General features: G+C 52.0%; 1 protein-coding gene across 10 annotated transcripts in view; it reads right to left on the minus strand.

Moving 5' to 3' along the window:
* Positions 1–6,577: 6,577 nt before the first annotated feature.
* Positions 6,578–25,994, minus strand: part of PAX2 (paired box 2) — a 90,390-nt gene continuing 70,973 nt past the window's right edge. For 4 of the 10 annotated variants that reach the window (XM_036827700.1, XM_036827695.1, XM_036827699.1 and 1 more), the window contains 4 exons: positions 25,205–25,331; positions 10,900–11,001; positions 8,539–8,625; positions 6,578–8,056 (listed from right to left, as the gene is read on the minus strand). In XM_036827700.1, coding sequence (XP_036683595.1) covers positions 7,980–8,056; positions 8,539–8,625; positions 10,900–11,001; positions 25,205–25,331 — 393 coding nt within the window. In that variant the 3' untranslated portion in view covers positions 6,578–7,979. The remainder of the gene's footprint in view (positions 8,057–8,538; positions 8,626–10,899; positions 11,002–25,204; positions 25,332–25,994) is intronic. The other 6 variants (XM_036827693.1, XM_036827696.1, XM_036827692.1 and 3 more) reach the window with 3 other exon arrangements.

A 25,994-nucleotide genomic window follows, 5' to 3' on the forward strand; every position in this document is an offset into this window, starting at 1 on the left:
ACTGCGGCATCTCCTGACCCTTCTTGTGTTCCCTTCCCTTCCAAACTTTTCTAAAGAACTGTTTACACTCTGCCTCCAACTACTTCCCCAGTTCTCAGCCACCCCTCCCCCAGCAGCTCTCCCTCCACCTTCAGAAAGCACTAGCTTTCTGGTCACCGGGTGGCCCCTATTCACCACATCCAATGGTCTTTCCCTCAGTCATGCAACAAAAAAAGCAAAATCTAGCTTAATCATCAAACAATCATGCTTATATGTGTCAAGGAGCTGGTTGTCTCTTTACTTTCTTTTTAATTTAAACTTTTTAAAACTCAAAACTACATTAAGAAAAGTGTACTCACAGAAATCTCACCCTTACCTAGTCCCCATCCACACTGTTCCCTGTTCAGAGAAAACCATTTTTTATTAGATTATTAATCTTTTCAATGTTTATGTATATATAAGCAAATGTGTTAAAATCCTTATTTTCCCTCTTTCTCACACAATGTGTCCACTGTTCTGTACTTTTCTTCTTTTACTTAAAATTCTAACCTTGTTGTGTCTCTAAGTCAGTGTCCTCCCTGAGCTAATCCTTAGCATGGACCCCATCATCTCTTGCCTGGACCATTGTAGTGGGCTCGTACAGGTCTCCCCATACCCACTGTCTCTCTTCGCATCCCACTCCTCACATTACGGACAGAGAGCTCCTCCAGAAATGCTGGTCTATTATGCCACTCTCTCTTGGTCAAAAACTTTCCATGTCTCTCCTTGCCTGTAGAAAAAAATTCAAAGTTCTTAACAGGGCATCCATGCCCCCCAGAACTGTTTAAGTCAGAACTTTTGGGTTACAATTGGTAGACACCCAACACATTTGCTTAAGTGAAAAAAAAGGAGAAGGTACTGGCTTACGACCCTGGAAGTCCCAAAGTGGCCTTGCTTTAGGCCTAGCTGTCTCCAGAGGCTCGAATGATATCGCCAGAGCTCTCCTTCTGTCTCCCTCTCCGCTCTGCATGTCCCTGCTTGACTCTGAATGTGACTGCACTGAGCTCTCAGGCAGAGACTCTCCACATGGTGGGGAGCTGTCCCTGGGGGTCCAAAGCCCTCATCGTTGCAGCTCACAATCCAAAGGAAGAAGAGACCCTCTCTCTTCAGTCCCCAATAAAAAACCTTCTAAGAGGACTCTTCCTAGCTTGAAATCTATGTGCTTTGAACCGGGATATGGGGTCCCCATTGGCCAGACATAGGTCTCAGGCCCACATCTATGGTCAGGAGCTGATGGGGCGTTCTGATTGACAGTCCCATGAGAACTACACAGGATGGGGGAGGGACAGTTTCAAGTGGAAGGGGTGTGCAGAGATCTTAAGGAAGTGGGGGAGCCAGTCATGGGGCTGCTAGGGGGAAAAGGCACATCAAGAGCAAATGTCTTGGGCATCCCTGGTGGTGCAGTTGTTAAGAATCCGCCTGCCAATGGAGGGGACGCGTGTTTGAGCCCTGGTCCAGGAAGATCCTACATGCCGTGGAGCAGCTAAGCCCGTGCGCCACGACTACTGAGCCCGCGCACCACAGCTACTGAAGCCCACATGCCTAGAGCCCATGCTGCGCAACAAGAGAAGCCACTGCAATGAGAAGTCCGTGCACCACAATGAAGAGTAGCCCCTGCTCACCACAAGTAGAGAAAGCCCGTGCACAGCAATGAAGACCCAATGCAGCCAAAAATAAATAAATAAAATAAATTTATTAAAAAAATAAAAATATTGGATGCTCTTTCTTTTTGCTTTTTAAAGACACCAATTGTACTTGAACACTTGTTACTTTTTTAAAATAATTAATTAATTAATTAATTAATTTTTGGCTGTATTGGGTCTTCGTTTCTGTGCGAGGGCTTTCTCTAGTTGTGGTAAGCGGGGGCCACTCTTCATCGCGGTGCGCGGCCTCTCACTATCACGGCCTCTCTTGTTGCGGAGCACAGGCTCCAGACGCGCAGGCTCAGTAGTTGTGGCTCACGGGCCTAGTTGCTCCACGGCATGTGGGATCTTCCCAGACCAGGGCTCGAACCCGTGTCCCCTGCATTAGCAGGCAGATTCTCAACCACTGTGCCACCAGGGAAGCCCCCTGGATGGTCTTTCTTAAAAAAAAAAAAGAGCAAATGTCTTGGGACTTCCCTGGTGGTGCAGTGGTTAAGACTCTGTGCTCCCAATGCAAGGGGTCCGGGTTCAATCCCTGGTCAGGGAACTAGATCCCATATGCGTGCTGCAACTAGGAGTTCACATGCCACAACTAAGGAGCCAGCGCAACCAAATAAGTTAAAAAAAAAAAAAAACCTCAAAAAAAAAAAGAGCAAATGTCTTGAGAATTCCTTGGTGGTCCAGTGGTTGGGACTCCGCGCTTCCACTGCAGGGGGCACGGGTTTGATCCCTGGTCAGGGAACTAAGATCCCGCATGCCACATGGTGCAGCCAAAAAAAAAAAAGGCAAATGTCTTGATGTCTTGAGAAGGCTCATGCTTGGTGTAGGCAAAACGTGGCACAGAGGGCAACAGGCTCAGAGCACAGTGAGCTGGGGGTGGTTGTAGGGGTGGAGGTGGGGCGACAGGGTGGACACAGAACATACAGGACCTTATAGATCAGTTTTAGGATTCTGACTTTGACTCTGAGGGAGAAGGGGAGCTTGTGGGGGGCTCTAAGCAGAGGAGCATGCTCTGCTTTACGTTTTGGAGGATCACTCTGTTGATGGGGAGAGAGTAGGCTGGGGTAGGTGGGGCAAAGATGGAAACAGGAAGGCCAATTAGAACTTTTTTTGCAAATCGAGGTGAAGGATTATACTGGCTTGAACTAGGATGGTAGAGTGCAGATCATCAGAAGTGGTCAAATTCTGGATCTTTTAAAGGTAGAACTGTCTGGTTTTGCTGGTGGATCAGATATGTGATGGGAGAGACAGGAGGAGTCAGGGAAGATTTGGGGTTTTGGCTTGAGTGACTGGTAGAATGGAGTTGTCCTTGACTGAGATGAAGAAGACTGGGGAATCCCCTCAGGGCCTCCATTGGGCTTTGACTTTCATGGTAAATGGCCTCTTTCTCTCTGTACTTCCTAGTTCTGTGTCCTGAGAGAGGGGGGACTAATTGGCTTAGCTTGGATTTGTGCATGAGTCCAATTCTAGTAACAGAGTTATTGGTGGATACATGGGCAGGAAGGGATGTGAGTGGGGCAGCTTCCTTAAAGTAGCTGTCAAGTGATGGATACCATTTGGACATTTCTAGTGTCTTGGCTCTCAACTACCTTTAAGCTTCATCTCCTGTCACCTCTCTCAACCCCCTCTGTCTTTCCCCAGGCAGCTGATACTCCAGTCACGTTTTGTCTGGTATAATTCCATGCCTCCATGTCTTTGCTCCTGCTGTTCCCTCAACCCAGGACAGTTTCTAACTGTCATACTTGGTGAACCTCAGCTGGGAACTCTATGGGAGTAAGGTGGGGGGACAGGGCTAGCAGAGTCAGAATTAGGTGAGTTCTGAGGAAAAACGAAGCTGGAGAATAGGCCCTGTTTGTGTTTGGGGTGGGTAAATGGGACTGCAGTTAGAACAGGCAACTGGTCAAAGATTGTAGAACATGTTTTGGGGGCCCTCAGGCTGATTCCAAGCAGAAATCAGCACCCCAGGAGTGACACAGCATGAAAGCCAGGCAGTGGTGGTTACTGTTGACAGTGGATCCTCGCTGTGCAATTTGGTATGAAGGAGACCAGAAATAGAACAGAAGGTAAGAAGTTCTGGTGGGACCCCGGTAAGAGGCCCTGGCTCCCAATCTGATGAATTGAGCAGGCCAGGGCTCCCATTCTGGGGGCACCTGGAGGCAAAGCCAGGCAGTGGGGGCCAGATAGCCTGCTCCACGTGATGAGCGCAGCATTGACTGGGCCAACCCAGTGCCCTGACAACCTCCAGGAATTCACTCGCTGGGCACCAGGCAATAATCAGGAGTTCTGCCATGCTGGATTTTCATGGGTTCTGAGCAGGCTCTCTGAAGTGGGGTGCACATCTTCCAAGGGGAGCAAGATTATTTATGCATGAGAAGAGAACACTGGAATTTCTATGTATTCCAATCTCATCCGTTTTCTATTTTATGTCTTATAAGATTCATAATATGTTAGTCTAGTAGTACATTTATGGAATTTGTAAACAAGTAAATATACTTATATTGCAAGTACACATTGACTTCTTTTTACTGATAGGGTGTATGATCAAAGAAGTTTGAAGACCACTCTTCTAAGAGACTGGTGATTAAAAGGAGCAGCACTGGGCGGGATGGAAGGTGGGACTGTCATTTGCTAAGATGGGAACAGGGAGGAGACACAAGTGGGGAGGGAGAAGGAAGGGGATGGACTTGATTAGGGGCTTGCTGATTTGTTGGGAGTCCCTCAGTGTCATGATGTGGGTAGGCTGGGCAAATAGGCTTGGGGAAAGACAGGCCTGTTGGAATCATGGTGGAAAGGAGGTGCCTGGGAGACACTGCCCGCAGCCAGTGGGAAAGGTTACTCTTAGGTCTGCCTCTAGGCTCTGCTTGCAGCTGCCCAGCCACCCCTGGCAGCTCAGAACTTCAAGAGGCTTTCAAGTGGGAGGAGACAGAGATGGAAGCTGAGCTGGGAAGGTTTCCCAGGGGCAGAGAAGGAAAGTATCCAAGGGCGGAGAACAGGTGGAGGCCATGGCCTTTGTGGGAGGGCTGGAACTGGGAGGTTGCTGAAGGGACGGAGAGCAAACCCCTTCCAAGTATCTCAGAAGCAGCCTGGACAATCCTGGACAATCACTCTACTTCTCCCCCAAACAGGAACAGAGAGACCCAGGGACAGACACTCATCCTTCACTGGACACCCGGGCACAAGAACAGTAAGGGTGCCTGAAAAAACCGACAGTTCTCCCACTTCCCCACCCTCAGACTCACACAGGGACATGTAGACCCACGCAGACCAACAGAAATGGGAGCCGGCGACCGACCAACCGACCCACAATATAGGTGCCTGTGCGCCCTCAAGATACACCCAGACCGCACCAATCCCAGCGGCTGCTCGCCCAGGCCGGGACTCCGCCAGAAACAGGGAGTGCGCGCGGTCGCTTGAGCCCTCTGGTTCATCTCCGGTCTCTGCGGGGCTGGACGCTGTCCCGGCCCGGGAATAAATGAGCAGCGAGGAAACTGGTTGCAATCGTCTGTGGTATCTGTGCGGCCTGGGGGATAAAAATTGAGGCGCGGAGGAAGGAGACAGGACAGCAGACAACCCCCCCACCCATGCGGAGAGGGCCTCCGACGTCGCGTTCTGAGAGCCTGCACCCTAAGTTTGGGTGTGGGTGGAGAGGTAGGGCGACCAAATCACTCACTCGAAGGTAGTCTCAAGTTTTGCGAAGCGAAAACTCGCCCCGAAGGCGGGGTGGGGGGGCAGGCAGACTCGTCTGGGCCATTGCCGGCTTTCGGCTGCCGATGAGAGGGTCCGCAAAGGGGTGGGAGGAGGGTCCCAGCAAAGGGGTGGGAGGAGGGTCCCAGCAAATGGGTGGCGGGGGGTCGCAATGGAAGTGCCCTTGGGAGGATTATTGAGGGTTTATTTGAGATCGACCAGTGTGAGGGAAGGCCTGTCCCAGAGGCAGGTAGAGACAAACCTGGAGCCATGGGGAGTGACATACAAAATTTTTTATTATTTATTATTATTTATTTGTCATGTGCAAAAAAAAAAAAAAAGGAAAAGAATCAAAACGAACCGACGCGCTGAAAGTGGCCAAGTAGACCAGAGCCATCGGGGGATCTTTCGAGGGTTCGGCTGGGTCCTGGGTCTGGGTCCCCTGTCGCACCAGCCCCACAGGGACTGGAATGGGACGGGCCTCGGAGTTTGAACCTCGGCTCCCTCGCTGCCCGGCTCGGGCCACTGGAGCCTGGCTGGGCACCGGCAGTTCCCTTAACTATTCTCTTCTCTCGTTTTCCTTTTCAAATAAAAAGGCTCGAAGGGGAGAGAGATCTGGGCGAGGACTCCAAGCCTTTTCGGATTTGTTCAAGGATTTTTATTTATTTATTATTTTTTCACTTTTATTGACTTTGTTTCTGTTATTTCGAGTCGTCACGATCCACGGGTGAGGAGACATGCAGGGCGCATCGCCGCTACCGAGAGAGCAACTACGGGCAGGGCGGCCCGGCCGCCGGCGCCCCAGGGTGTGCGGGGCACGGCCGCGAGGGGCGAGCCTGGGGGCTGGAGCTGCCACCTCTGATCTAGTCTCAGGGGGCAAGGCAGCCAGGGCAGGGCTGGGGAGAGAGGCCAAGGGAGAGAGAGAGACAAGAGAGACGAAGACTGAGAGAGACAGAGACAGGGAGAGAGAAGCAGAGAAGAGAGATGGAGAGGGGAGAGATGCAGAGGAGAGAGATGAGGAAGAGAGAGCGAAAACAGGGAATTACAGAGAAATAGCCAACAAAACGGAGGCGAGAGGAGTCCACAGGACCATGTTCGTCATTTTGCATAGAGATTTCTTTTCTTTCGTAATTTTTTGTAACAGAAAAAAAAAAAGCCCCCCCTCCCCCAGGACGTGCTGTGCTTTAGTGGGCGTGTAGCTGTGTCCCCCCCTCCCCCCCAGCGAGCGGCGACTCTCACAGCACAGACAGCGGGGCGTATCTACAGGCAGGACGGGCGGGCAACTGGGACTCTACCCGGCGGGGCGGGGCGGGGCAGGGCGGGACGGACGGGGCGGGGTTATATACACAGGGGTTCGCCTTCACACGACACACACCGTCTTTCTACAAAGCAGCAGCCTGTTGGGTTTTTGTTTTCGTTTTCCTCTTTTGCAAAGATCATCATATTAAATAAATGTAGACTTTTTGCGGCCCTGTTCATTTTCTGCCAGAGGAGGAGGCTGGAGGTGGGTGGGAGGGGGTGGAGTGGGCAGCCCCCCACCTTCCACCCCGCGCAGCTCACACGCCAGCTCAGACCCTGCTCCCACCACCTGCAGATTGAGAGTCTGTGTCGGGGGAGTCGGGGAGCATCAAGCAACCGCTCGGGGAAGACCAGTGCCGCGGCCTGCGGGAACTGGTCCTGAGGCAGGCACGGAAGAGCCTCCGGCGGGACAGCGAGTTAGGGAGGAGAGAAGCAGAGCGTCGTGGGCTGGGAAAAGGACGGGCAGGAGGGGGAAGTGCGAGGTCGGCAGATGGAAGAGACGCTGAGGTAGGGGCAAGGCGGGGCTGAGAGTCTGGTCACTAGTAGGAGATGCCTGGGCCCTGGGGAACTGGGCAGTTCAGGTGGAGTAGGGGAGAGCCAAGAGTCGGGCTCCGTGGGTGCGGGCTGCTGGGGCCTGCGTGTCTTGGGTCACAACCTTGGAAACACCTGACAACCCCGCCCCCCCCCGCCCCTGTCCCTAGAGCCCGGCCCTCACGCCCCCATTCCATTCCACCTTCTGGGCAGGGCACAGGTGGGGGCAGTCCGATTGGCGCCGGGGTGCGGACTCTTTCCCGAGGGCTTGGCAGGAGGCTCTTCCCCCTTCTGCAGAACATCGTTTTGTTCTTAATTTCCTTTGCCCAGCGAAGCCTCCCGGCGCCGGAGCGTCCGAGGCGGGCTGCTCTGGGGCTGGGCCGCGCTGCAGTCCGCGCTGATTGTGTGTCACAGAAACGTGTCCCCCGCGCAGCGGCGGGCCCGACCAGAGTCCGGCGGTGTGGCTGGTCGGCTCCCGGGTCGGCTCGGGCGAGGCGGGGATGAGCTGGGTCGGGCCCTCCTCGCGACGCCGCGCAGTCCAGGCAGGCGGGGAGGGGCGGCGGGCGGGATTGGGGGCGGCGGGCCCGGGCCTGAGGGTCCCGCCCGCGGCTCCACCCGTCCTGTCCGGCCTTCGACGGGGTGAAGTGAAGGGCTGTAGGGGTCCTGGGATGGGGTGGGTCTGGGGCGGTGGCCGGGAGGCTTCTTGTCGCGTCGATCCTCCCTCCCTCCGGGGTGGGCGGTCAGACGGGGACGATGTGGAGGCCAAAGCTGTCGGCCTGAAGCTTGATGTGGTCCCCGCGGTAACTAGTGGCGGTCATAGGCAGCGGCAGCAGCGGCAGGGGCGGAGCCCCGGGGGGCGGCACTATAATAATAAGGGGAACCTGGAAGTTAACACAGGAGAAGAATGGGCTGGGTGAGAGGACAAACAGGAGAACAAAAAAGGAAAGTAAAGCAAAGCAAAGACCTCCCCGGGCTGGGGTCTAGCAGGATCCGGGCAGGGAGGCATTGGCTGGGCTGCGGGGCTGGTTGCCCCCAGGAGAGCTGCGTTCACCGGGTGGGAGAGGGACCCGATCGGTGACCGCCGCCGCCCGACTGCGGACCTTCAGGGGGCCCGAGGGTGGGGGCGGCGCAGAGCCTTCCAGCGACGGGGAAGGGAGCGGAGGGGAGAGTTAGGAAGGGGTGGGAGGCGCGGGCGTCCTCTAGGGATCCCGGGGCCTCAGTGCTACGCTAACAAGCCTGCCCGGCTGGGCACCCAAAGGGCGGGTCGCGGGGAGTCGGACCCGCGTCCGGAAGCAGCACTGCCGAGCTGGCCGGCGGGCGGACGGAAGCGCTGAGCCGCCGGCCAGCCAGGTGGCGTACTCACTTAGTAAGGCGGGGTTGCTGAATCTCCAAGCCTCGTTGTAGGCCGTGTACTGGGGATGGCTGTACGGGTTGCCGGAGAACTCGCTCCCTGCGGGAGGGCGAGGGAGTGGGGATCAGACACGCGCAACGCCAGGGCGGACCCGACGTGCACGGCCAGCGGCCTCCCCAGGCTCGAGGTTCAGGTGCAGCGAGCAGGGTAATGCCCACTGCGGGCAGACGGCAGGGTGGAGGCGGAACAATCCACCTGGTCCAAATGGGGGGAGCCCATGGGGTGTGTGTGTGTGTGCGCGCGCGCAAAAGCACCGACCCGCCTCGCACACCGGCGTGGAGGTAACTGCGGGGCGGTGCCCGCCTGGGGCTCCCCCCGCAGAGGCGCTCCGGGCCACCCAGGAAGGGCTTGTTCCGGGTCCAGGAGCGCCTACGCCGCTGCGTTGGGGGCCAGGGCCTCTTTAGTGGAAACTCTGGTTCTAGGAGCCACAGCCCCACAGGGTGGAAGCGGGGGAGGGTGGCGAAGACAGGCCCTCGGGACACTTTGTCCCAGAAAGTCCTGAGAATGGCATCTCAGCATGGTGACAGTACAAGGGTTGGGGGCTCTGCTGGGAAACACCCCCCTCCCTCCTTTCCCTCTAGAGATTTGATAGGTGGGCCACGCAGCAGGGGAAGGAGGCGGCGGGAGGCAGGTGGACTGCCCGCCGGTTCTCAAGCGGTGAGCCGAGGGCCCTGTGGGCTGGGAGCCGTCGGAAGCTGCTTCCCTCCCTTCGCGGCAGAAAGGCCAGGCCTCCGGGTTTCCCCCTCGCCCTTTCTCCTGTGTGATGACCCCAGACTGTTTACAGTGATCCCTAACCGCGGGTTAAGTAGAGGAGAAGGGGCCCCTCTCGGAGAGGGAGCTGGGGTGGGGGTGGGGGATGCAGCCACTGGAAAGCCTGTTTATTGACGAGGAGGGAAAGCATGCGTGCAGCAGGATAATGAGCTTCTGAGCTCAACTGTGACCAAGAGGAACTGAGCTATCTCCTTCCCCATCGCTAATGAAACAAGTGTAATTTCCTCATCAGCACTAGATTCTGTTTAACGACTCCCCCCTTGCCACCATGAGCTCTCTGAGGCTCCCCTCATCCCCATCCCCTTGCAGACTCCCCCCTCCCTCACCCCCGCCTCTCTAAGACCTCCTCCAGCCTCCACCTGCTCACTGCTGGAACCTTCCCTGAAGAATCTCCTGGTACCTAACACTTCCATTCGCCCTACCCCAAATCTGGGCAGGGATACCCTCACCCACACCAGCAGCTCTCCTTACCCAGTTCCTCCAACTCCCTTCAGCCCCTATTCTACAACACCCAGCAGCAATCTCCCTCTTGGCCAGCCCCCTACATCCACCTCTGCTTACCCAGGGCTGTCCCTGAACGAACGGTCCAGGAATGGGGCCAGTCACCCTACTCTATCCTCCCCCCCCATGACAGCTGAGCTTCAGGGAAGGGGCACACGGAGGGCAGCCAGCAGGACAGGAAGCAGGCCCAGTGAGTCTCATCCTCTTTAAGACAAGAGTTTTTCTGGTGCTTCTGTGAATAGGAACTTCAACTCTCTTTGGCTTCAAGCCCAGCTCCCAATCTGGGGTGAGGGGTTGGGGAGAGCACAACCTCCAGCTGCAGTCACCAGACCCCAAATATGGCCTCTGTCTCTCTGATCCACAGCCCACACCCAGCTCCTCTCAGATGGGGACGGGTCAGAGCCCCCAGGAGCAATGAAGGCCCAGGGCTCCTCTCAGGAGATGTGGAGGTGCTCCAGCTTGTCTCTCTCTGAAGCCAGTCTCTCTGGTTCCTGCCACAGTCTGTCTTCTGTTCCTCTTTCCTTAGGGAATAACTCCCTTCTCTCCCGGGTGGGGGGGGGTTGGCTCTCGACACTGGTCTTCCCTGTGGGTTGGTGTGGACCAGGGTGGCTTTGTCTGAGTGACAGACATGCCCCTGGAAATGGTTCTTGGCTCCAAGTTTCCATGGAAACCAGGGCAGACCCTTCCAAGCAGTGTCAGCTGGCTGGGGGTAGGCGGGGGCACTGAGTGTGGAGCTGAGGCTGCGTGCTCCCAGGCACAGGCTGGGGTGGGTGGGCACTGCGGAGGGGCCAGGACGTACAGAAGGGTGCACACACTACTGCAAGCACTTCTGCAAGTTCCCTCCCTGGATTACTCATGAGGGAGGATGAGGGACCCCGGCTGCAGCCTCTAGGGAGAGAGAGGGATAGAACAGCAGTGGTTTGCAGGGGAGGAGATGTTGGGTCTCCCCCAGCCCCAGCCTCAGACTACAGACCACTCAGCAGCTCACCCACAGTTTAGCTACTCCCACCTAAATTAGGCAGCTGCAGCATTGTCACCTACCAGGCACCATTCCTGCCAGGGTGGAGGTGGGGTAGCTTCCCTGGCCAGTGGGGGGCACGTGAGGGGGGTAACCAGGCAGAGTGGTGCTCGCCATGTCACGACCTGGAAAAACACAAAGGGGAAGGGGTGAGGCCTGGAAGAGAGGGGCCTGCCTCTGCTCACACAAGGGTACTCCATGGAAAAGAAAGCGCTGCGTGCAGACATGTAGGGGCACACCTGAATGAGAAGGTCCAGGTGTGCCCTTACATGTATCTAAGCTTGTTACCTAAATGTCCTATGATCAGCTGTGTGTATGCACCTCTGCTCTGTGTAGGTCTTTGTGTGTCTCTCTGTGCGTGTGTGTATGTGTGTTTGCCTTTGCTTGTGTCTCTTTGTAGCCCAAACCCAGATGGAGAAGGGAGGGAGATGACCTGGTTTTACTCCTCCTTCCCAGTGAGATATTCAGCTGTGGTCTATCCAGTAGCCAAATGGACCTCTATCATCTTGCTCACCTCTCCCCTCTTTAACACCCCATCTTTCCTTCAGGCTTGGAGGACACCCCACCAGCACCTGTACAGGAGCTGATGGGTATTCCTTGTCCTCTCCAAGTGAAGCTGCAGGTGCTGGGCCTGGCAGGTGTGAAGAGTGGGGGGCCAGTCAGTGGGCTATTTTGCTGTCAGTGTTCATGGCATTTAAATGATAGAAAACCATCCCTGAAGCAAATCAGGAGCTTTGAGCTAACAGTGCAAATGGATCAGATCAAGTTCCAATGAGCAAAGTCTGCTCTCCCCACTAGCTGCTAGACTTCTGTTCCTGGAGGTGTCTATTAGCTAGAGTCTGGAGAGTGGGAGGAAGGGCTTTCCTCGTGTCCTGGAGTGAAGGCAAAGTGAGCCAATCTTAGGGAGATACCCATGGTCCACAGATATCTCTGGAACACAGCTGTACCTGAACGGCCCCCCTTCCTTGCCTGCCCCCTCCATCGCCATGAAGCGGTCACTGCCTTCTTTGCAATTTAGCATGCTCCAATCTCTAATGACAATAAATTTGTCCTCTCCCATACTTCCATGCCCTACAGACTACTTCATCCTCTCCTGGGTCCTGGGTCCTCTTTCTCCTCTCCATATTTCCTTTATACTCCTCTTCAGCCAGTGCCACTCTCCCACTCCAGTGCCTCTGTCCAACCCTGGGAAGAGGTGTGGCTGGAGGAAGGCACAGAACTAGGCATCTCTGACCCACTTTCTTTTCATCAGTTGCCCTAGACCTCATCCTCCCGATGGCTATTCCAAAGCGTTTCTCTCTCTCCTTGCCACTCTCCCCTTAAAGTCGACCTCACCTCCAACTTTCCTGAAACGTGTGAGTTTCCTCACCACTACCTTAACACATCTGAATGATCCATCCTTCCCTAAGTAGACAGAGATGCAGCTCAGGCTTTTGCATTCCCAACTGCCTGTGAACCTTTTCATTAGCTGTCCCACTGTCACCTCAACCCTGACAGGAATAAAAGAGATCACCTTCCCCCCAGTCAGTTCTACTGACCTACTTGAAGACCATCAGACCAAAACCTCTGGAGTCGTTCTTGACATAGCACGCCCAGCTTTGAAGTCAGTCGCTGGGTGTTGTCAATTCTCCTTAGCAATATCTATTACATCTGTCCCACCTTCATTTCTTCCACCACCTCCACAGCTCAGCACCTAAGCACCTGCCCTTGGTCTGCCACAACAGTTTTTTTGCTTGTATTCCCTGCCTCCACATTCTTCTCCTTCAGTCTATCCCTCACATGGCTGCTTGTCTAGCCCTCATGAAACGCTGCTTCCATCACATCACTTCCCTTGTAAGAGCCATCATGGATTCTCTGTAGTCCACAGTTTGGGTGTCTCTCTGGCAGTCTACACTCTGCCAGGCTTTCAAAGCCTCCCAGGTACTCTTCCCCACCCAGTTTTCTCAGCTCTGATTCTCACCCCTTCTGGTTTAGTGTGACTGTTTTCACTGGCTTGGATGCTGTGAAATCTCTGCTTTTGCCACCTCATTTTCTTCTTCTTGCTATAGTTTCCCTTTCCTTCCCTTATAAGCTCAAGGCTTAAAACCCCTACTATTCTACCCATCGGAGAAGTTTCTCTCTTTTAAACTTCTGTAGTGTCTGTGCTCCATGGTTTACCACGTCACTACAGTTCATGAAACATCAGCCCTGTTGTTTTCTTCCTCAAACAGATCATAATCAAACGGAGGGCAGGCCCTGTCTTCTGCTCTGTCATACAGTTGAGAATATGGTAGATGCTCAATAAAAACTTATTGATTAATTCTCTATCACTCTATTGGACTTAATAGCCAATTCCAGGTGGGTTATATTGTTTTCTGTTTCATTTATGTTGGTGTCCTTTGAAGAGGTAAAAGCTGGGCAAAATGTAAATGTTTGAATCTGCTTTTTTTCTACAAATAATTTGAACAATGGATCATGAATTTTTATAAGATGATGAAAGATTTATACAGGATGATGAAAGTGAGGGACTCATACAATATGACTCAGCTTTATCATGCAATAGAATGATTTTCTCTCTACTTATCTAATATAGCTAATATCTTACATTTTAAAACTCAAGAACAGACAACAGAGTAGAACTGTCAAACAAGAGATCATTTTGAACTCCCAGAGAGATAGCAGAGAGAATCTGTGTTTGCTCTGTGTGGGTTTTCTTTCATTGACTTCTATTGTCAACTAAATGTACAATCCTCCTGACCATCTCTCAGCGGAGAGGACCTCAAGTGGACAAGTCAGCAACATCTATCAATTCCTAGAGAGATTAATAATATGGCATTTCATTGTCAAAAAAGGCCTAAGACAGAGGAGAGTTAGTGAGGATGTAGAGGTTTTGAATTAGAAAAATACAGAAATCCAATTCTTGGTCTTGTGATCCTTATGTCCACAAAGCAGTCAGGAAGAGAAGGATGCTTCTTTCTCAATAAACAGGAATTTAAATGCATCTGAATTCTGATTTTCAGCTGCATAGGTCCCTCAGCTTTTCACACACAAATTCCTTGTACTCTAAGTTTGTGTCACACAATCCCTTACTTAGCTTCATGAGAGAAGAGGAAATGTGGGATGACTAGAAAGGTGTTTCCAGCTACCTGGAGGCACCCCTATTGCAGTGTTTATTTCCACTGGATCTTTCTCTTGCAAATGGTCCAACTTCCAGCATATAGAAACTTTGGCCTGCTGAAAGTCAGCCACAGAACTGTTGATTGAGAGACACATTTCCAAATTCTATTTTAAAAACTGAATCTGGGAAGTGATATTCAAGCATTTTTTTAAGTGTGAGAGAAGAGACCCATGATGAGGAAAAAGCATGCAAGCATACGGCTGTGATTCTGCTGCTGTGGATTCTGTAACATCATTACAGTATCACTGGATTCTGTAACATCAGTACAGCATCACTACCAAGAGGTGCCCGTTCAGGACCCCTGAGCCAACAAAGGTATAAGCCACTGCATACAAAGCACCCTCAATGGCTTCATTAGCACACAGGTGACACCTGAAGAACAGGAACAAATTGACCAAACTCTTGCCAGAGCCATATATTCTTCTGGAACACCACTGTCAATGATGGAAAACACACACTGCAGGAAGTTTTCAAATTACTAAGACCGTCATACCATTTGCCCAGCAGCATTCTGCGAGCAAACTTCTTTCAGTGAGTGAATATGAATGGGTAATGGAATCTGTGCAAGGAAGAATCGACAGAGTACTGGGCCTTGCATACTGCCCATGGGTGGACAAAGGGGAGCGGAGACAGACTCTAAAACTGTATGACAGGGCTTCCCTGGTGGCGCAGTGGTTGAGAATCTGCCTGCCAATGCAGGGGACACGGGTTCCAGCCCTGGTCTGGGAAGATCCCACATGCCGCGGAGCGACTGGGCCCGTGAGCCACAATTACTGAGCCTGCGCGTCTGGAGCCTGTGCTCCGCAACAAGAGAGGCCACGATAGTGAGAGGCCTGTGCACCGCGATGAAGAGTGGCCCCCACTTGCCGCAACTAGAGAAAGCCCTCACACAGAAACGAAGACCCAACACAGCCAAAAATAAATAAATAAATAAATAAATAAAAACTGTATGACAGCACAGCCACCTCCTTCAAGCAAACAGGCAAAAGTGCAGAAAGAGGAGAAAAAAGCTTCAGAGCAGAATACATCAGTTATAAAATATGTGTCATCCGACAGATGATAGGAAGCAGTAAAGCATTTGCTTTGCTCACTGGCAATGCCAGGAACATGAAAGCAGCACCAAGAATTACACATGGATAAAAACCCACATACTACAAGAGGATGGGCATTTCATGTTGGATAATTGCTTCCTAAGATTACAAAGTTTTAAAGATGGAAGAGCCTTCGAGATGATCAGTCTCACTCCCTTGTTTTAAAGTTGAGAAAATGGGGGCACAGAGAGGCATCGTGACTTTCCTATGGCTACAGAGCTAGTAACTGACAGAGCCAAAGTGTGAAGCTAGGTCTGTACCACACTGCCTTTTAATGATAACATGAACTCAGATACTCCCCAAAAGAGCCAAAGAAAAGGAAAAAGAAGTCATCTGACAAGCAAAATCTCATATTGTCACTGCTGTCATTAGGATGAGGCAAGAAAAACAGGACACAAAGGATAAAATATTGACACTGAAAGTCTGTAGTAAAACCCCATGGGGTGGAGTATCAATCTCCTTGGAGAATTTTCTGAAAAACAAAGAGGCTCTTCAAGAAGCAGGAGTAGTTGAGAATCTAAAGCACCCAGAAGTGTTAGAAGCACTGTATTTGATGAGGATGTCTTCTCAGTTCAACTGCAGAAGTCCCTGAAGATTCTAAAGCCAATTTCTACAGCAATCACTACATCTGAATCAGACAGTGCACTTTTGTCAGACATTCCTTACCAAATGGGCCAGATCAAATCAACTGTTTCGGAGAATCTAAGTGCAGTTCCTCTTACAAGTACAGAGAAAAGCAAAGTGAAAGACTTTATTAAGAAAATTTCAGTCACCGGATAATTTATGCTATTTTGTCAGGTCTTAAGATCCAAGGGCAGAGTTGTGTTTCTACTTGCACCTAGGCTAGCTAGCATTCACTGAGCACCTACTATCATGCTAGGCACTGTCCTAAATATTTTCTATATATTATCTCACTTAACCCCCATATCAACCTATGATGCTGATCTGTTTTTAATCCCCATTTTATAGATGAGAAACTGAAACTCAGAGGGGTTAAGTATTATATCGAAGATTTCACAGCCAGTAGATGACAGGACCTGGACTACAGAACAAGCCGTATATTTGGGAATGGATTCTAGAATGACATTCTCAAATAATGTAGACCCAGAAAATAGGTATTTGGCCCAGGAAAGTAACCTGGGATTATGCTAAGCGAATCCTTCCTATAACAGAACATCTTGTCGCTTCTTGTTTCTTGCATGTTTCAGGTTCTTCCATTTTCTACAGCAAGGGTTTTAAACTGGGGTTCACCAATCTTGTAGGATGTCATGGATGTGCTTCAGGGAGTCCATATAAAGCTATACATATGATGTTACAGATACATATATGTAATATCTAGATGGCTTTTATCATGTTCTCAAAAGTATTCATGACTCAAAGATTAATAAGCAGTGTTTATAAAAGACCAAAGAACCTTTGTTTTTTGGTGTAAGAAAGACACTGATTTGTTTGAAACTATTTGAATTGAACCAATAAACCAGATCATACAAAGAATAGTAAAATAACATGTGAAGGAGTAGGGAGGCTTATCTCAAGTAAGGCAAATGTCAGCATCCAGAAGACCAAGGAAATAATAAAAAGGAAGCTGCCAAAGCAGCAGAGATGCTTTAGCTCAGTGATGGCAAGACAACAGACTTATTAGACACAGATTTATACAGTAAAAGTTATATTCAATCAGTTTAGAGATGCTTTCCCTCAGTATCTTTCTCTGAAAATGAGCACTTTTGCTATCCACTTGACACTATGGAGGACCCTAAGGCCAAAAAACATAACTCTTGTTTTACTATCCTAACCTCAAGTTGTGTCTGCTTCTCATAAGGTCGTGAAAATGAAGACATTAGATTGCTTCAAGGTTGGCAGTCTGTGCCTGCATTTGACACACGCATTTATAATACTTCCAAGAATACAATTATTAAATTTGTAATTACTGCCTAAATATACTGTACATTTACATTTACTACACCAATTATGATCACTTTATGACCAATCCAAGTTATACAGAATACACCACAGTAACAAACTTTAAATCTGTAAAAGATGCTTTAAAAGGAGAGGGGAAGAGCTTTCTACATATTTCATTTTATTCCTTATTTCCCGGGTTTCCAAATTCTCCGGAAGTTTTCTCCTGGGGGGCAGAGGTGCCTGTATGAGGGTCCCCAGCCCCAGGCTCTGTCTTGGCCCCATAGCTCTGCATCCCGAGGCTGGCCTGCCCTGGGCTCCGGCAGACAGGGCTGTGCTTGCAGCTCAGGGCGGCTGCACTCCCAGCCGATCTCACTTCCCACCCACAGCTGGACCTTTAGTCCCCGGTGTATCCTAGGCAGGGATGCTGCCCAGATCTATGTGGGCTCAGTAAGGTCTACACCGTGACAGCCAACCAACTGGACACAACCAGTCATGCTGTTCCTACCCCTTCTCCCAGCACGCAGCCCTTCATGGGCCATGGTAGCCTGCTGGCCTAGGGCCCCACAAGAGGTGCTCCTTCTAACTCAGCTGGACCATGGATGGAGCTGCAGCCTCGGGATCGTGGGATAAGGATAGGGAGTGTTGGGGAGAATCACATTCTCAGGGCTGAAAGGGAATTTGACTATCCTCTAGTCTACTCCCTCATTTTACAGAGGAGGAAACAGGCTCAGAGAGAGAGGAAGACATCCCAGCCCTCTCCATGGTTCACTTCCCCAGGCTACCCTCTCTGGCTCCACTAGAAAGTGGCAGAGGAAGACTGGAGTTGGGCAGGTGCTGGCACTCTGGAGGCTGGGCCCAGGCTCACTGATGGGCTCAGAGCCCCTCGTGCTGGGTGGGCAGAGGTTAAGCCTGTTTGCACAGTCTCCCGATACTCCAGGTCTCCCAGTTCCTCTCCGGCTTTATTTTGTTCTCTGAGAGCACTGAATTGTCAGCTCTAATCCTTCCGAAAGCGCAGCGTTTTTCAGGCGCTCTGTGTAAGTGAAACCCTAATCCCAAGGAAAACGGCCACTTAAGCTGCCGGAGCATCAGGCTGCTCTCCGAGCCTGCCGCAGGATTTCCTCCGCCCTGCCCGCCAGCCCAGCCGCCCCCGAGAAGGAGAGGGGAGCATTCCAGGCTGAAGGTGTGCAAAGCCCTCTCTGAAGTAACAATAGTGGCAGGGCTTGCCTCCCAAAGCTCAGGGTTGAAAAAGTGCTGGCTTGTTTGTCCTGAGCAGGGGAAGGAAGGATTCTGATCACCCTGAGGAGGGTGGGAGGTCTTCCCGTCACCTTGCGGATGGCTGGCTCTCCGGGGGAAACAGGCTTTTAGGTCTTACCTAGGTGACTCTGAGGCCACCAGGACATTTCTGAGCCCTTGGTCCCAATACATACCTGTAACATTCACTGGGACACCCCTCTTTAGGATTTCTGGTCATCCAGAGAAGGTTGGGTTGGCTGACTTCACTTTTACTTAGCCAACCTTTTCTTCTTAGAAAGTGCCGAATAATGGAGTAAACAGGCTTAGTACTGGGGGATCCCCCCCTTTGGAGAACTCTCCTTTGGGACACCCCAAGCATCTAAATATCTACAGCAGCAGAAAGGTTCCCTATAACCCAGCTATCCATGAAAACAGTGCCCAGTGTTTTCTACTAGGCAACACTTTTTTGTAGTTGGCTACTACATGCATTTGAAATAAAGCTCGTTGATTTCTCAAAAATATTTTGATTCAGATTCAAACTGTCCTCTCTCCTTGATCTCTAAATGAATTAGTGAGACCATGCCGTGGGGGGCCAAGCACAGTCCATTTGGCGTGCTCAGCCTTTGGGTCTCGTGGACAGAGGGAGGAGATGAAGGAAGGAGTCAAGAAGTAAGGCCCAAGGTAATGGGCCAAAGCTGAGCTCAGCTTAGAAGACCATAGAACTACATCTTTGCTAAGATGCCCGGGAACCCTTCATACCTTCCTCCTGCTCATGCCTCTCCTTCCCTCTGTAGCTCCATTAGCAGCCTCACGTGCTTCTGCCCAAGGCACCCTGCTGGGGAGGGAAGCCCGTCACTGCTGGGATGGCTGGTGGGCACAGACATGGGTGTGGAACTGGGGCTGGAGATTGTGGTGGCACAGCTTTTATTCTATTCAAATTTGACCTGATTCTCCCAGTCCTAGAGTAAATTAATGTCATTTCTTTGCAATATCTTTTCCCTCTAGGGTGGACTGGATAAAGAAGTAAGGGAAAGAGCCCTGATCCAGTGACTCTCTAGGCTGCAGACCCAGGGCACCCACATTATCTGTCAATGTCTCATTGCTATGGAAATGCCCCTGTAATTAAATCAGAGCTGAGGTCTGGGAGCTGGAGGTCCTTGGGGATGTGGCTGGAGGCCTCAGGGATGTTTGGAGGAGGCTAGCCTCTTCCCCGTGGGCCTTCTCAGCTGAGGAGAAGCCCTCTGGCTTGGTTTGGCCTCCACAGCGACAGGCTCTCTGACTTGCCGCGTGTCTGAAGTTGCCCTAGCCCTCTCCTTTCAAGGTTGGCGAGGAACTCTGATGTCTGTGCCCTAAATTCCTCAGCTAATCAGGGGCTTTGAGCTGACAGACAAGGCTAGGAGACTCCCAGCCTCCTTCAGAAACATTTCTCAGCCTTTATTGCCCTCTCCTCCCCCAAGGGGCTGGCCAAGGGCTAAGCTGTTTGTTTTATGGAGGGAAATGCAGTCGCATTGGAAGGGGGTTGTTAACTACAGGAAAGAGGCACTTCCTAGAGGTCCTCAGGACTCCTGGAGCAGGAGGAGGAGGGTTTCCCAGGGTCCACACCTCTATCTGCTAAAAGGCCACTTCACTAACCATCCTAGATGTGGGTAAGGAGTCTGAACTTCTAAGAGTCTGCAACCCTTTCTCAGAAGCCGAGCCCATACTACTCTCTCTAGGCCCCGGGGGCCAGCCCCTGCTTTTCTTTGAACTTTGCCTTACTGGCTTCCTCCACCTCTGCTCAAATTTGCCAGCTTCCAGGAGACCCCCATCTTCTACTCTCTCTCCCCACCGTGGGCACTTCCCTCTTAGGATGCATCCACATCTCCTCCCGGATCTTAGCTACAGATTCCGGCAGAGCTGCAGTCTCCGGGCATCAAGAGAAGTTTCTCCCAAGCTCTTGAATAAAACCACCTTCTCTGCACCAGGATGGGGAAGCTGACAAGGCTTTTTTTTTTCCCCCACGAGGGAGGAATGGACTGTCCCTGTTACAGTGCTCCAATGTTCAGACATTTTTCCAAAGAAAAGGGAAGACTCTCTGCTGAGACTTAGCAGTCCGGGAACCTGGATAAGCAGGGGACAGGCTCTACTTTCAGGGCTGCCTGGGGCTCCTCTCTTTCCATGCCTCTGAGTCCCAAAACAATGCGCTATAGGTGCCTTCTTTGCCCTTTAAGATCTCCATTATCTGACAATTTGCTGAGCAGTGGTGGGGAAGGGGATGTGGGATCAAGATCTGTGATTAACACAAAACATACTTCTTTTTTATCTTTTTTAGAATGTTAAACATGCTTACATTATAGTTGTTTTTGGATTGTTCTATTATCTCTAGTTCTTAGGGGTATTAACTGTCCTGTATATTGCTTCTGCTAACTCTCCTTCATGATAGTTTGTATTCATATGAGGTGTGTAATTTTTTATAGTGAGCTCATCTTTAGTGATGGATTTTTTTTTTTCTGTGGGAGTCCCATGTGCCCTGGATTGTAGAATGTCTCTGCAAGGAAGGTTTGCCCTTGTTCCTGCTGGGGTTTCCGAGTGGGTTACTATCCTAGACAAATTTTTATGTAAGTTCTTAGCTGCGGGTTCCTGCAACATCCTCATGGTATAAATTTGGACTCAGGGTCAGGCTTGGGGTCTCCATTTCTCATGGAGATGTTATTTTCCCTCCCTTGCTTTCCTGAGCCCCTGGGATGAGTTTGTGTGTTTCCCGTGCATAGATAGCGTTGTCCTGCTCCGTCTCTGGCTTTACTCAGGGGAATGCTGACTTCTAGTTTCCTGCTTCTTTGGGGCCCAAGGTCATCTTTTCTGTCTGGTGTGTTACAACCCCAGCCTCCCTCAATTAGGGTCTGCCTCCAGTGTGATGCCAGCAGCCTCTCACGCTGCTCTGGCTTTGGGTCTCCCTCTGTTTCTTGCACCAGAGGGTGAGGTTTGGTTGTGTGGTAGCAATTCTCATTGTTATATTTATTCAGCTGTGTTTTGGTGAGTTTAGCCTGCCTTGTTTCTAGATATCAATCTCATTCCTCTATAACCCCTCCGGGACTAAAATGAGGATGGCGAGGACTACGCTTGCACAAAGCTCTCCCAGTGCTCGGCAGTGAGCCTCACCAGAGGCCAGTGAAGCCTGCTCACTTGGTGCAGCAGCTCTGGGGCCTGGTGCATCCCTCGGCTTCTAGAGTGAGCATGGAGAACCACTGTATGATCCCCGACTTCCTCCAGCACTGTCTCGTTCCATTTGGGCTCCAGGGCAGGGAACCCGCTCTCATTATCAGGGTGGATTTTCGCCAGGCGAAGGGACTCTCAGAATTCTCAGAAGCATCTCCAAGTGACTCTGGGACTCCTAGTATTCATCTTATTCTCCCAGATCAACATCACTGCCAAGGTCCCCTCTATGGCTGCAGAGCTGGCCAGGCACAGGAAGGGAGGAGTCAAGGTGAGGAGGCTATGAGGAAGGGGGGCTCTTTTCTACCAGTGACAGGCGACTTGAAGGCACCAGCACACAGCTGGAGTCAGAGTCCTCAGTGAAGAGGCCCTGACCCAGAGGCCTGCGGGACCACTGAGGGGTTGATGGCAGCCCACTGTGGGGTCCTTTGGAAGGGTAAGAAGGAGACAGAAGGTACCAGCCACAGCCAGATAACCTGAGGAAGCCTGGGGCCAGAGTGCCCCCCACCCACTCTCTCATCTAGTTGGTCCCTTTTTCCTTATCACTTAGGAGAGACTCGGCTCCGTTCCAGACCAGCAGCCTAGAGCAGTGGGCTGGAGAGAAGAGATGTTGCTGAGCTAGAGCAGCCCAGCGGCGGAAGGGAAAGTGGGTGATAAATTTAAATAACCAGCTTGACTTGGCAGCTTGCTGAGTTGTGATGCAGTGAAATTAAAATCTCGGCACAACTTGCAAACACTACTCAGAAAAATCAGTCTCTCTCCTTGGTTCCATGAGAGGAGGTGGGGAGGGGACGCTTTGGGGCCGAGCCCCGGCCTCTGGCAGCCACCCTTGCCTGCAAAGTGATTAGCTGTGTCCTGGCCCACTGGGCCCCACTCTCCCCTCTACACAATAGTCCAGGCTCCTCTCTCCTCTCAGTCCTGACCTTGTGGAACAGCTGCATCAAGTGGCTGGTGAAGTTTGAAATCAGCCTCCAGTGCCAGGAGGTGGCAGGAATATCAATAAGGTCGGCTCTTCAGGTTGGGCTAGGGCTTCCTGGGCTGGTTTCCTCAGGACTCATTCCCAAAGGTTTGCAGCCTCAGCTGCCTGTCCCTGGGGAAGAAGATGAGCTGGGGGTTTAGGATGTGGGGGATGAAGAGGGCTCCTTGAACATCTTGGCACACTCAAGCCAGGCTGTGCCCACAGGATGCCCTCCTGCTCTCTCACCTGTAGCACATACCTGGCCAGAATCACCTGCCGGAAAATGCCGCCCCTTTTCCTCCTCCACCAAAGCCCTTCATACTCTCCAACCAAATAAGCTCTTAAAGAATCTTGGAGGACAATTTTTACAAATACACCAAAAGCCCCTCCCGTATCTCAGCTATTCTTGGAGCCCAGTTCTAGATGCCAACATCTTTCTAGAAAATCTCACCCGAAATCCACCTCTCTGGTCTGCTCTCTACATCACTGCTCACCGCTACCCGCAAACTCCTGGCCCGAAGGCTAACGTGCTGGACCCATTCCTGAGATGATCCATGAAGCCTCTGGGCACTGCCCTGTTTCTCACCTTGACGGTACCTCCAGCAAATTCTGTTCATCCCCATAATAAACACATCATGAATCATTCATCTTTAATAGATTATGCAAATTAGGAGGACATAAAATCAACAAAGATCAATAACTGCAGCCATTTAATTGCCAGCAAAAACATTTTAAGAATGAGCATAATCTGTAGCCCTTTCTCGGGTAATGGCACCATTAATCCAAACATTGGATCTTGGCCTAAATGTAGAAAAATCATTCCCTGCCCCTCCCCCCTCCCACCACCCCTCCCCCACTTCTCCACACACTTCTCTCTTTTTGGTAATTTCCAGTTTCTGAGCGAGTTTCCCTGTCATTACCACTGGCGAACAGCTCCGAATGTTAATGGTTCTGCTTTTGTTACTCCTGGCTTGATTGAAATGTCGCATACAGATTGAGATGTTAGTGCTAACTTGCCACCTGGGAATGTCAAGCTGGGTCTGAAATGAACTTTTCTCACACTTGGATCCAGATGGATCAGCCGGAGATGTTCCCAGGCTGAGCTGGGACCGTTCCAGGGCCATGGGGGGGAGGCGGGCGGGGGATGCTCAAGGTGGAGGCACTTTTCTGCACCAGCCTGAGTTCTCCTGCTGCAGGAACCCTACCCCAAAGATCCTTCTCTCCACCCCAGGAAGCCTCTGCCTTCTAGACTGTGGCCCTGGGCCCAGGGAAGCACAGCTGGGGTTAGAGAAAAGTCTCCTGGGCTCTGTTTTGCTGCTGCCTGGGGTGGGCCACTTTTGGGAAGTGACCACTGTAACTCTCAGCAGATCAGGAGAAACATGGCCTGGGCTGGACCATCACTCTTTCTTGGGTCAGAATACCCACAGCTCAGAGAGCTTCCGAACTGGGCTATGGAGGGTTCTTGCCGAGGGCCAGTTGATCACAGGCTGTATCCTGACCCAGCTTATGTTGTCACTCCCAAAAGCCCATCTAGGTCTCCGACACTTCCAGAACTCAACCTCTGATTGCCTAGCCAAAGAGCTCGACTCTGTCCAGGCCGGAAACAGCTGTACCAGGACACCCCTTAGGGAGAATCTGGGAGAGCTAACAACAGGGCTCTCCCAAGCCCCCCAGGTGGAGGCCAGGTGGCCACTCGCAGCCCATCTCAGACCTGAGCCATGCTCAGAACAGCTCCAAGTCAGAACCAGCGCGCTGTCCTCCAGTGGGGCCATGCCCGCTCCCTGTCTTTGGTGACGCTGGCTGCTGCCAGGTCCCCAGGCCACCTCCGCTCGCCTTGTCGGCAGGTAACGCCTCAGTGTCTCCCAATTGCCACCAAGACCCTTCTCAATCATTCTGTCTCCCAAGGAACAAACGGCACATTGGCTTTAGTGTCTCCAGAATAATTAGGTGAATTTTAATAACACCTCAATGTGTGTCTCTCCCACTTGGGCACTTTCCTGGCCCGGAAACCCTTCTGCAGTGCCAGGCGCCTTCCACAGCCCTCAGCTCTGTGGCCTGGAGCTTCATCAGCTGGGCTCTACACTGCGCTGCACCTCAGTCTTCTTCCCCTCTAGCTGCCTCTGCTACTCCTCCCTCATCCATGCCAGCACCTGGATTGGGTGCCCCCTCCCCCTGCATTTTGACTGAGGGACAGTCCGGACCCTGCCTGGCCTTGAAATCAAGCCTTCGTCTTAGTGATTTCTCTGGGAAGCTGGAGAAGGGTTGAAATAATTGAGCTTACCTATAACCACATAGCCAGATGCCACGCTCTGAAGCCCAAAGCCACAGCTTTGGCACACCAGGCTGCCCAGAGGAGAGGAAAGCAGGTCCCCCAGGAGCCTTGGGGACACAGGAGTGTGGAGACTCAACACTGGGCACTCATGCTCCACTCTTGCCAGCCCGGCCTATTTGCCCTCATTCTCCTGCACACATCCTAACAAGAGGCTCATAATTCCGGCCACCTTGGTGGAGGCAAGAAAAGAGGCAAAGAAAGAGGCAACAGGATGGGCAGAAAGAACCAGCCCTAGCCCCTCCTGGCTTTGACCTTTCCAGGCTGAAGCGTACAGAGACCCTGACCACGGCTTTTTCTCCCACATCTGCACACATCTGTTCAGGAAGTACCCTGGTTTTGGGAGACTCACTCTCTCTACAGAGATCATGGCAGGGAGCCCACTTGTCACGCTGGGCCCCAGATGGCATGGGCTGAGGCGCCCCCCACTGAAAGCAGTTTCCCACCCTCCTGGAAGCCCCCTTACCGGTCACAACCGGGTATGTCTGCGTGCCCGACACGTTGCTGCCCAGCTCCGGGTTGGTGGATGCAGATAGACTCGACTTGACTTCATCAAGCCCAGGGGTCAGGGCTGGGAGGGAGTACTCGTTCCCCTGGGAGGAGAGAGAAAAGAGACAGCTCACTATTGACGTACACATGCAGAAAGAAGGCTTGGTGTGCAGATGGGGAGGAGGAACGGGGAGCCCTCCCAGATGGGGTGGAAGGAGATGGCCAGGCAGAGGGCGGGGAGTGTGGGAGGGGCGGGCTCGATGGATGATGGAGAGTTGTGTGTGGGTGGGGGCAGACCTGACTCTGGCAAGCTGAGGTGCAGCCTGTACATTCTCTGGCGGGTATCCCAGCACCCTTTACATCTCTGTAGCATCTCTCTTGTCTAAGAAGCCCCAAGGGCGGGGTTTAGCAGTGGGAATCCCCCTGCTGAGAGGCAAGCGGTGTTTTAAGGTCCCCCGGGGTAGGGTATCTTGGGGAGGAGGGGCGAACCCTGACATGATGGCAGAGGCAGTAGCTGGGGGAAGGGCCTAGTGGGGCCTCGAGCCTGGCACTGCTGGGCTGGCTGACCGGGTGCTGGCGCCCCTTTTTAAAAAACAAACAAAGACTGCCTCACGGGCCCCTCGCTCTCTGCCTGTGCACTGGGGTATGAAATTGGGGAGGGGGAGAGTCCACATGGCTAACAGAAGGGTGGGAGGGGGCCAGTCATTGACTCTGAAAGGGTGTCCTGCCTGAAACACTCGGGTAATTGCCTTTTTATTGCAGCCACC

This window comes from Balaenoptera musculus, chromosome 16 (genome assembly GCF_009873245.2).
Source record: "Balaenoptera musculus isolate JJ_BM4_2016_0621 chromosome 16, mBalMus1.pri.v3, whole genome shotgun sequence".
Taxonomy (NCBI): domain Eukaryota; kingdom Metazoa; phylum Chordata; class Mammalia; order Artiodactyla; family Balaenopteridae; genus Balaenoptera; species Balaenoptera musculus.